The 12670-nt window shown below is 35.7% G+C and overlaps 1 protein-coding gene across 1 annotated transcript; it reads right to left on the bottom strand.

The window, feature by feature from the left end:
• Positions 1-1850: 1850 nt before the first annotated feature.
• On the bottom strand, positions 1851-12387 carry LOC127415473 (BTB/POZ domain-containing protein KCTD9). Its single transcript, XM_051654247.1, has 12 exons — positions 12203-12387; positions 10242-10363; positions 10120-10163; positions 8916-9012; positions 8497-8555; positions 8255-8383; positions 7219-7286; positions 7020-7115; positions 6195-6344; positions 5330-5435; positions 5048-5181; positions 1851-3693 (listed from the first exon to the last, which is right to left on the bottom strand). Exons 1-12 carry the CDS (start codon positions 12248-12250, stop codon positions 3577-3579), a joined length of 1170 nt encoding a protein of 389 aa, XP_051510207.1. The 5' UTR covers positions 12251-12387; the 3' UTR covers positions 1851-3576.
• Between the last annotated feature and the right edge of the window lie 283 nt (positions 12388-12670).

The following is a 12670-nucleotide window of genomic DNA, read 5'->3' as shown; positions in this document are numbered from 1 at the left end:
TTCCCTCAGGACACATAATGAATATGCTATTTTAAAAACAAGCAGTAATGTAACTCAAAATGACAATTGATTTATTTATTTACCAACAAAATTATATTTTACATATAATTATTAAACATGACCAGAGTCAAATTATATAGACAAAAAAGGCAAGGGAATTTCGCTGCATAAGAAATATGATGCGAAGCTAAATGTTGTCTAGAAAATTTTGTATGTGCAGATTTACATAGCAATAGAGCAATCATCAAATAACTTTTTCTGTATAAAATGCTATTTGTAAGGGATCATTATTCAGGTTGTGAGACTGAAACAAATGTATTGAAAGTCACTTTTTGTGTCTCAAAAATCTATCTGTCTGTCTGTCTGTCTGTCTGTCTGCCTGTCTGTCTGCCTGCCTGCCTATCTATTTTTCAGTCTGTCTGTGTCTGCCTGCCTGTCTGTCTATCTATTTGTCTGTCTGTCTGCCTGTCTATCTATCTATCTATCTGTCTGTCTGTCTGTCTGTCTGCCTGCCTGCCTGCCTGCCTATCTATCTTTCGGTCTGTCTGTCTGTGTCTGCCTGCCTGTCTGTCTGCATGCCTGTCTATCTACCTAACTGTCTGTCTGTATGTCTATCTATCTATCTATCTATCTATCTGTCTATCTGTCTGTCTGTCTGTCTGTCTGCCTGCCTGCCTATCTATCTTTCGGTCTGTCTGTCTGTCTGTGTCTGCCTGCCTGTCTGTGTCTGCCTGCCTGTCTGTCTGTCTGTCTGCCTGTCTGTCTATCTATCTGTCTGTCTGTCTGCCTGCCTGCCTGCCTGCCAGCCTATCTATCTTTCGGTCTGTCTGTCTTGTCTGTCTGTCTGCCTGCCTGCCTGCCTGCCTATCTATTTTTCGGTCTGTCTGTCTGCCTGCCTATCTATCTTTCGGTCTGTCTGTGTCTGCCTGCCTGTCTGTCTATCTATCTATCTATCTATCTATCTATCTGTCTGTCTGTCTGTAACCCTTAAATGCATAATTCGGGTCTTTAGTTATGCATCCACCTCTTTAGTATTCCTCAACCTTTCTCTTATTAATAGTACAACAATAACAACAATTAAAAAGCCAATATAAAAAAATGCCAAGCTCTAATTGCTCATTTAACAATTGTGTATAGGGGTCCATAAAATATTTTTGTTTATTTCATATACAGTATATAAAAGTTTCTTATCACAGGATATGTATTTAATTCTTTATTAAAAGACAAAGTACTATATTCATTTTTAAATTTACATTTAGTTATTTAGCAGATGCTTTTATCAATAACGACTTACAAATGAGGAGCATAGCAAGCAATTTGTCCTACAAAAGTCAACAGCATCTGCAGTATTGCACTGCCAAGATCTCAAAGTGGCTGGAATAGTATAGAAGCTAGCGTAGAAGAGACAATTTTTTAATATTGTTAAATATTAAGTGCATTTAGTGTGGATTGGTGCTCTCTAAACAGATGTGTTTTCAGCTGGTTCTTGAATGTTGAGATGGTTTCAGCAGATCATGTGGAGGTTAAAAGATCATTTCACCATAGAGGAACAGAGAGAGTGACAGACAGAGATAGGAGCTGAGACAGTAGGGTCGTCAGGCTGAAACGACAAGTAGAGCTGTGTATTATCTGCGTAGCAGTGGTAGGAAAAGCCGTGTGCCTTAATTATCGGTCTGAGTTACATTCATATACATAGTTGTCATTCATATAAAGGACAATTATATCATGTGGATTTTTCTGTGCAATGACAGTGAATTATTAGTATCCCACATGCGTGTACTCACACATATTATGAATGTCTCAAAAATCCATCCATCCATCCGTGCATTATTATTCATCAAATAAAAATCCACACAGCCAAATAAACACAGTTGACACAAGTTTTATTTTACCAGTATTTTTATGGAAATACACTTCCGTAATAGAGTGAGTGCAAGAGAGTTCGGTGAGAAGGAGAGAATGGGATAGATCCTCACTTCCACCTTACATAAATACAGCCTGATACATAAATAAATAGCTTGCACCCTTTCCTCAAGGGCCTGATATACATACACTACATAGAGAATCACACTTAAAGTGCAGAAGTATATATTGATTGCCTTCATTGAACAAGATTATAAAGTACCTATATTAACATTTGTAAATGAAAAAAGAACATGTTACTCTGAGCCATTGTCAGAAAACATTTCTGACTGAGATGGTTAGGTTTTAATTTTTTAACCATGCAGCAAATAATCCGTAAGCTGATATTGAAAAGTCTATAATGCAATATTTGAGCAGCACTTAGACCTAAGTTACATTTTATAAATGTGCTACTTTATCAGTCTTATTACTTAGAATTTGTAACAGTGAAATGTATTATAAAAACAATGAAAGTTTAAGCTTTGGATATGAGTGCACAAAGTCAAATCCTAATTTAGTGCTTTCAGATCAAATGTTAACAAAACAGAGGGACAAAATGAACATTCTGTCAAGACGAACTCGATATCTTGACAAACACATAGGGAAGCACTGGATTTGATAATGTTGAAAAACATCACATTCGTTTTGGTGTGGGTAAACACGGTTGGTCACTTAAAAATTTTAAACAATAAAACTATATTTTAAATTAAAAAAAATGGGGAAAAAGAAGAAAGCTAAAAAAGTGAAAAGCATAACATTTACAAACAGATAATATAGTGATAATATAAACCAGCATATTGGCACCACTGGTTAAATATTGTGCATATTAACCAATGGCTAAGTGTTATTACAATAATAGACCTGAAAGTGTTGCAAGAATGCAGCAAAATTCAGTTTGTGTTTGGTTAAAGTCTTTGCATAAGTGTATGGATTCAAAAACGTTATAAAACGCAACAAAACTAAACTGACAATGACTAAAAACTAGAACTGAATGTTTGGGAGGTAGATCAAACAACAAACACTACCATTTTCGTTTTCATGTACTGTGACAAAAAATGATGTTAGAGCTATACGTTTATGTTGCATATTTGAAATCATATCTGTCTGTTATACTGTATGAGATGTGGTTATCGCATTTTCCAGTTTTCCATATTTTATATACAAATGCTACTATATGTATGTTTGCCTGCAGTAAGCTGTGCAACAACAGCAAAAATAAAGCCTTATCATAAACTGACTACAATTCCTTGATACTTTTAAAATGTTATAGATATATTTGATTGTATTCGAACATCGTTTCGACCGAAATGTTGACTTCTTCAACTGAGATTAAACAAAACGTATTCATTCATTAAAAATCAAAACAAACTAACATTAAACAGATTAACGCAAAGCATGAATACATATATAGAAACAGAAAAACAATGGATTTGGTTTGACAAACGGTCAATGCAGACTTTTTAAATATTTGGAATCTCTATGAGATGCTTTTGACATTTTGGCCATTGATTAAAGACCCTGGATGTGCACAAGTGCATGAGTAAAGCTAAGAGAAGGGTCAGGGTGTGCTAGTATTGCATACGGTTCCACAGGAGCATAAAACGGGGAAGGGGGTGAAGGAGTGCTAAGAGTAGCTGGCTGGTGGGGCTGCGGGAGAGGGAGCAATGTGATTGGTTATCTCACACTTTGGGACATGTGCAGTGGAGTCAGCATCTCTTCAAAGATGGCTCCTTTCACATTTGAGCCACGCAGGTTTGCTTCCTGGAGATCACAGCCGGAGAGATCGCAGTTCTGCACAGACACACATAAGTCAGATGAGTTTTGGTTTAAGCAGTACGGTATGAGAGGCAGTGCTATATTGTGAACATAGTCATGGCTAAATGCAGCGTCATAACATCAGACAGCCTGGAGTACCTTAGTGCTCAAATATTTACTACATAAAATGACATAAAATATTACAGACAAACATTTTCCTTAAAGGGATAATTCACCCAAAACTGAAAATTCTCTTGTCAAGTACTCACCCCCATGCTTATAGTGACTAAGGATATACATTTTAGTATGTTTTCACCCAAAGAAATCATATTGCTTCAGAAGACATAGATTAAACCACCCAAGTCATATTTGATTACTTTTATGCTGCCTTTTATATGTTCTTTATGGAGTTTGAGAGTTCTGAACCCCATTGACTTATATTGTATAGACAAAAACACCTCGTACATTCTTTTAAAATACATTTGGGTAACACTTTACAATAAGGTTCTATTTGTTAACATTAGTAAATGCATTAGTTAACATGAACTAACAATGAACAATACTTATTAAGCATTTATTAATATTGCTTAATGTTAATTTCAACATATACTAATACATTTTTAAAATCAAAAGTATTATTAGTTAACATTAGTTAATACACTATGAACTAACAATGAACAATAGTATTTTTATTAACTAACATTAATAAAGATTAATAAATGATGTAAAAATATATTGTTAATTGTTTGTTCATCATACCTAATTCATTAACTAATGTTAACAAATGGAAATTTATTGTAAAGTGTTACCTTTAAATGTTTTTGGGTAAACTATTCCTTTAAAACGTTAAGAAAATATTAATAGAAGTTTCCAAATTTTTAACGTCAGCAAAACTATGAAATTAAAATTGAAGTATGGGAATTGTTCATCTACCAATAAAACAAATTCTGTATTTAAAAAAAGCAAAGAAAAAAAAAGCAAAGTAAAGCAAACAAAACAAGCTAAAGATATAATTAGGACTTGAACGAAAAATATGTAAAAGAATAAATACAAACAAATAAAACAAAGAAACACTAAACAAATTAAAACAAATAAAAAAGCATGAGTAAAGTAACAAAAAAAAAAAAAAAAAAAAAAAAGCAAGCTCTGGGCATTCTCTCAACCAACTGTTTAAACATTACTGAAGAAGTTCCCATATATGCTGGACTCTTGTTGGCTGCTTTTCCTTCACTATCCGCTCCAATGTATAGCTAGATGAAGGTGTTACTATATAGTTTAAACATGACTGAACGCTGTATTAACCAATCAGCATCCAAGAACAAAACAATCCATTTTATAATGTATATTTAGACAATTTAATGGTTTAAGAAACACAACACTGATGTCTCACCTCAAGATCAGTGCCTGCTAATGTAGCACCACGCAGGTTACAGTTCTTCAGTTTAGCGTTCTTCAGCGTAGCCACACGCAGGTTTATCCCAGTCATCTGACTGCCCTCCATGTCAACACCTTTCAGATTAGCCCCTTGAGTGCACAGAGAAATTCAAATACAAACAATGACATGACAATGCAAAATGTATTTGTTACAGATCGACACTGCCCTACATAAGCTCTAAAATAATTCATACAGTTTATGAAATTAAACAATGGCTTATATGTGGGGGACTTTTACCCTCCAGATTGGCCTTGAGCCCAGAGGGATCCTCAAAGTTGCATCCTTTCAAAGACGCTCCCTCTGCATTGGAGCAGAGCATCTTCACGCCCTGAAGATTAGCACCCTGAAGCACATGTCAAAATTGGCATGTCAGCTTTTTTAAGAAATCAATGTCATAAAATAGTTAGCCAAAAACTGAAAATTCTGTCATTATTTACTCATCCTCATTTTGTTCCAAACCTGTATGCTGTTTGGAAGAACTTTCATCCAACTCTTTTCCATATAACGGCAGTTCAGTGACCACAGCTGTCGAGCTCCAAAAATGGAACAAAATTATGATAGTCCATAAGACTTGTACACTATAATCCAAGTCTTCTGAAGCCATATGATAGCTTTGTGTGAGGAGTAGAGGTAAATTTAAGTAGTTTTTCCACTGAAAATATTACCCTCCAGTGTGCTGATAACTCAAGAACCGTTGCGACCAGATCATTTAGACAATGTGTTGAACTCGAGAACTGAATCAGTCCAATTCGTGAATCAGATCAACAATTTATTGATAAAAAAATAAATCTGACTGATCTGGTTCTCGAGTAAACAGCTCACTGGAAAAGCTATCGAATGGCTTCAGAAGACAAGTCATATGGACATTTATGGTCCTTTTTTGTAATTTTTGGAGCTTGACAGATGTTGTTGCTATGAACTGTTGATGAAATTTCACCTTTTGTGTTTCACAGAAGGAAGTAAGTCATACAGGTATGGAAAGCCATGAGTTCGCCATGAATGATGACAAAATTTTCAATTTTTGGGTGAATTATCTCTTTAAGAATGGCTTCAAATTAATAGGGCCAGAGAAAAAAAAATGCATGAGAGATGTTGAACTCACATCCAGGTTGGCTCCAGACAGGTCTGCTCTCTCCAGGTTTGAGCAGCACAGGTTTGCATAGGTGAGATTACATCGACTCAGATTTGCCATCTTAAAATTAATATAGCGCAAGTCCAGCCGAGAAAGATCAGCCCCACTGAAATTCAAACCCTGACAAGGAAAAATCAAGAGAGGATGAGAAAAATCATGTAACACCTACTTACTAGAGGTAGACCGATATATCGGTTTTACAGATTAATCGGTGTCGATATTTGCAGATAGTTTTTTTTTCCTCCGTGTTCCTCTGATAATTACTTTTTTTAAATTGAAGTGAGGGCATGCAAAGAAAAATGCGACTATATAGAAACATCCCTTGTCAGCACATACATCATGTCTCCAACTTCATATATTATGAATAATAATAATAATAATAATACATAGGCTATAAAAAGCTTACTTTGGTAAACATTAAATACAGAGCATTGTAACGGAGCCAAGTCTCCATCATTTCAAAATGAAAGTCCCTGGTGTGTTTCAGGCTTGTTTAGTGTTCAAAGTCCCACATTATGCACCCAATCTTTCTGATTATTATTGGGATTTTGGTTGAAAAATAAACTAAATAAACATCTGCAAATTTAGTCATTTTGGGCTCTGGCCTCTTTGTCTGTGCTGACCAAGAATATGTTGTAACATTCTATGAATCGATTTTAAAAACTATCGTCCGATTAATCGGTTATCAGCCTTTTGTACCACCTTAGTTATCAGTCGACCTCTACTAATTACCAGCCCCTGACTGATCTTGAGAACACATGATTGAACAGTTAATTCATGAACAATGTCCACTACCTGACAGCGCAGCTCTGATTTGGTTGGCGTAGCCAGCAGAAACCGAACAAATTCCTTCCGAGAGAGCGGAGAATGGTCTTCAGGTGGATGAGAATTCTGATGTAAACCCATGGAATTAAAAACAAATCAAATAAAAAAGGAGCACATTTATAACAATGTATAACATTGTATATTTTACAAGAAAAAAACATTCTATTACCTTAATGGAGACCTCTAGCTGTTCGGCCAGCTGCTCTATTCCAAAGAATCGAGCTTCCTCCAGTACTCCTAAAAGTAGCATACAAATATTCCATGAACTGAAGAACAGAACACATTTCGGGTATATCACCATATTAGAATAACTCAATGGATAGACAATATTACATTTAATGGGATAGTCCTAGATGTGTATGACTTTCTTCTACAGAACACAAACAAAGATTTTTAGAATAATATTTCAGCTCTGTAGGTCCATACAATGCAAGTGAATGAGGTTCAAAACTTTGAAGCTACAAAAACACATAAAGGCAGCATAAAAGTAATCCATATGACTCCAGTGGTTTAATACATGTCTGCTGAAGCTATCTAATTGGTTTTGGGTGAGAACAGAATAATTTTATGTTGCCTTTATATGATTTTTGGAGCTTGAAAGTTCTGGTCACCATTTACTTGCATTGTATGGACCTACAAAGCTGAGATATTCTTCTAAAAATATTTTTTTTGTTCTGCAGAAGAAAGAAAGTCACACACATCTGGGATGGCATGAGGGTGAGTAAATGATGGGACAATTTTAATTTTAATACTGCAATATTTATTTTTTTAATTTTTTAAATAAAATCTAATTGGAGGAGAAACGTTCTAAGGCGTTGCAAATGAAAACTACGCTGATTTAAGAATGATCTTTGATTGTTACATTGTTTATATACATTTATGTTGATGTTTGTTGTATTTATGTAGGCACGTGTACGAATACTGTAGTAACATCTCTAATGCATATACTGTAGTTCTGTTCATTAAAATGTATTTAAAACAAAGACTGGCATGCAAAAGAATGCAAAGAAAACCTGCAATACAGCTCCTATATTAGATATGCCAACTTGTCAAATTTTGGATTATTTTTTGATAATTATTTTCTGATCAGCTTGCCAGAAAATGTTCATTAATAAAATAAAAAAGAATCAAGAACTTTTCACACATACAATAGATGAGACTTGTTCATCAGGAAATGCGTTTGGTGCTCTCCAAGCTTCACTCACCGAGTAAGTTTATTCCTTCATTGACAATGATCTGGCCATGCCTCAGGTAATTCAGGATGGGCTCGAAGTACTCTGGGCTGCGATCAATGAGGTAAGCCCCTCGTTCATCCTGCTTATTACCCCATACATCTGCAGTTCAAGCAGAGGAGAAAAGAACTCCGATACAACTCTGATTTACAATCTAATGAACTAGCACAACACACAATGCATGAATCAGTCTGTGAAGATTCAATTACACTTACCATTCTCTCTAAACATGTGTGCCAGCATACTGTCAGGCTCTTTACTCACAAGAGTACTCCTAAAGCAAGAGGAAACAGATGTCAAGACAATGTCTAAAGGGAAGGCCATCTATTGTACTTTAAAGATTCTTACAAAACAGATAGTTCTGGCTTTATCTGATTGATGACCAATGTTCAAAGTTGTTGTAGTCCAGCCAATATGTTTGACAATATACACAGTACACAACAATTAAATTCTATACCCATGTGCCAAATTGCTTGGCAAACATCAAAAGCCTACAGTCAGAATAATTAACTGTATAACTTGGCAGAAGAATTTGTTTTATATGACGGTTCCTATTTATAAATATAATTGGTGTTGTTAATAAATCTCAATAAATATTAAGCCAATAAAACAGCAAGGCACCCCACATGGTTACCTAGTGGTTGTGAAGAGACGCCCACCAATATTCAGCGTCAGCCAATCAGTGTGCGATCCAGAGTTGTCATCTGATGTCTTCCCATCACTCTGAGGATCTAAGATACAGACATAGTGATAGTATCACACTGCCCTGAATGCATGGTTTTAACCCTCCTGTTATGTTCGGGTCATTTTTGACCTGTTTAAGAATTAAAGGAATGTTCCAGATTCAATATAAATTGAGCTCAATCTACAGAATTTGTGGCATAATGTTGAGTACCACAAAAATTTATTTTTAACTCGATCCTCCTTTTCTTTAAAAAAGCAAAAATCAAGGATATGCCACAAATACTATCAACTGAGATTAACTTGTATTGAACCTGGAACTTTCCTTTAAAAACAGTGAAAAACTCATTTTAATCTTAAATTTGGTCAAAATGCCTATGGGTTTTCCTCAACATTGGCTAAATTTATATGTAAAAAAAAAAAAGTTTTATAATACTTATTAATTATTATTAATTATTATTGTAATTATTATTTATAGAAGTTTAAAATGTGTTTTCATGAGTGAAGAATGTCACAAGATCTCAATCTCTCTCTCTCTCTAAAAGGCCAAAGTATATTTTGCGTATCCGCGTTGCGGATCTCTCTGCGCACAGTACGCGTGATGTAAATTTCATCCTAATCCAGTCTGCGCGGCCTGACCGCGTGCCGGCCAGATTTTCTTGACTCGCAGACACGGTCATCGTCTGTGCGCATCATCGGCGCATGCACCGGCCATTGACTCTACTAAAAGAGTATCACAAAAAAGTTGTAGTTGGCATGTGTCAAAAGCGTTCATATTTGCTTGCGGTCAGAAGATTATACTCACAAAGGCAATGCGGTCGACCAGGCGTGCGCCGATCCGGAACACGCAAAAACGAAGTATACCTGGGCTGTATATCTAGTGTACACAAGTAGTACCACAACTCGCAAATAGGCAGTGCTCTTTCCAGTTAAATTCTACTATATAAGCCTTTATTCAGTGTGAAAACTCTAAGGTAAGCCAATGTCAATTTTCATGCTCATAATTAATAGATGAGTGAGCTGTAAATCTACTGCAAATCTACTGTACTCTATACGGGTCATTTTTTACCTGAATATCAGAGTAATTTTTTTCCATTATTTTTAAACATAACAGAAGGTATGAAAAAAGAGGTACAATGAAAATGATGTTGACTCACCGATGAAGGCATCTCCTTCTGACACGTACAGCACATCATCATCTCTGAGGATTACATACACAATTAGCAGCCAATACTTCCTGTCACATGACCTATATAGAGAATAGATGTGTTAATCTCACCTGATGAGGGCAATGTCATCTATATGACCACCTTTCCCATTATATAAGTTACTAGCCCTGATTCCCAATTTATTGCTGGCAACTGTCAAAAGATCGGACAGAGTCCCATAAACAGCTACAACCTGCAAAAGAAATAAGGGCTTGATGATAGTGATATTGCATTGCATTGAGAAGCTGTCTGGATGAATATGATTAATCAATTAATAATTAAATATTTATTAAATATAAACTTCCTCTTAACATATAAAAATAATTTGTAAATACCAGTCATTTATATATGATTATACTAGTTATACACTGGCGCAAAAAGTTTGGAATAATGTACAGATTTTGCTCTTATGGAAAGAAATTGGTACTTTTATTCAACAAAGTGGCATTCAACTGATCACAATGTATAGTCAGGACATTAATAACGTGAAAATGTACTATTACAATTTGAAAAAAAAAAAGTCAAATTCAAAGTGTTCATCAAAACATCCTCCTCATGCAGCAATGACAGCTTTGCAGATCCTTGGCATTCTAGCTGTCAGTTTGTCCAGATACTCAGGTGTCATTTCACCCCACACTTCCTGTGGCACTTGCCATAGATGTGTCTGTCTTGTCGGGCACTTCTCATGCACCTTACAGTCTAGCTGATCCCACAAATGCTCAATGGGGTTAAGATCCATAACACTCTTTTCCAATTATCTGTTGTCCAATGTCTGTGTTTCTTTGCCCACTCGAACCTTTTCTTTTTGTTTTTCTGTTTCAAAAGTGGCTTTTTCTTTGCAATTCTTCCCATAAGGCCTGAACCCCTGAGTCTTCTCTTTACTGTTGTACATGAAACTGGTGTTGAGCGGGTAGAATTCAATGAAGCTGTCAGCTGAGGACATGTGAGGCATCTATTTCTCAAACTAGAGACTCTGATGTACTTATCCTCTTGTTTAGTTGTACATCTGGCCTTCCACATCTCTTTCTGTCCTTGTTAGAGCCAGTTGTCCTTTGTCTTTGAAGACTGTAGTGTACACCTTTGTATGAAATCTTAAAAAAAAAATTGGCAATTTCAAGCATTGTATAGCCTTCATTCCTCAAAACAATGATTGACTGACGAGTTTCTAGAGAAAGCAGTTTCTTTCTTTTTTTTTGCCATTTTTGACCTAATACTGACCTTAAGACATGCCAGTCTATTGCATACTGTAGCAACTCAAAAACAAACACAAAGACAATGTTAAGCTTAATTTAACTAACCAAATAGCTTTCAACTGTGTTTGATATAATGACAAGTGATTTTCTAGTACCAAATGATCAATTTAGCATGATTACTCAAGGATAAGGATGTTGGAGTGATGGCTGCTGGAAATGGGGCCTGTCTAGATTTGATCAAAAATGACTTTTTTCAAATAGTGATGGTGCTGTTTTTTACATCAGTAATATCCTGACTATACTTTGTGATCAGTTGAATGCCACTTTAGTGAATTAAAGTACCAATTTCCTTCCGAAACAGCAAAACCTGTACATTATTCCAAACTTTTGGCCGCCAGTGTATATAGATGAATAAATATTATAATCATCATCATCATCATCATCATAAAAAAAATCATCAAGCACATAATTATATAGGCTAGATTTAAGTGTATAGCATTTTAAGAACTACAATCATCTAATAATTGTAGGTAATGTCAAACTTGTTGGTTTCAGTAGTGTCTATTCAATTCAGATCATACGATATGGAGGTTTATCAGATAATATTCTTATGATAACCAGCTTAATCGCTCTTATTTGGCCTCATCTTCAACAGCAGGAGATAAATGACAACTTAAAGGGTTACATACACATGCTATCTATGCGGTTACAGTATTTTTGGTAAACAGTGAGATGAAGGCAGAGAAACGCTTAATGTCATTAACAGGACATCACTTTGTCCGACAACACTTACTGGAGGAGTTGAACAGGCTAAACGTGGACTGCGTGTATTCACTCACCTTGCCATTTTTGGAGGTTCCGTTGACAAAAAGCGTCACCCTTCGCATACTTTCTTTACAATAATTTAACGTATTGTAGTGTTAATATTATATATTTACGGCTCGCTAACTTATCTATGTATTAAACTATTAACTACGTTAAAGGAGGAGGAAGAACCAACCTAGCTACATTGTATCAAGATGACGAAGCGACTGTCCAATCAAAACGCGAATACTGTAACCGACTGCGGCGATTGACCAATCACAGAACGCATATCACAGACTGGGCCTGTGCTCCGGACCAATCAGACACAATTGTGGTGTAACCTTTTTTAAAAGAAAAACTTGCCTTGTGAGAATGGAATTTTGACGCAAGGGAAATTATTTCAGTGACTGTGGGCGGCACTAGCAAATGTGCTCATTCGTTTTAAAACTATATGACTACGGGTCTCTGGCAGTCAAAGCTTATGACGCAGGTTACACCACAAA

This window comes from Myxocyprinus asiaticus, chromosome 24, assembly GCF_019703515.2.
Source record: "Myxocyprinus asiaticus isolate MX2 ecotype Aquarium Trade chromosome 24, UBuf_Myxa_2, whole genome shotgun sequence".
Lineage (NCBI taxonomy): Eukaryota > Metazoa > Chordata > Actinopteri > Cypriniformes > Catostomidae > Myxocyprinus > Myxocyprinus asiaticus.
The sequence above is the reverse complement of the archived record's forward strand: the minus strand, read 5'-3'. Positions and strand labels throughout refer to the sequence as shown.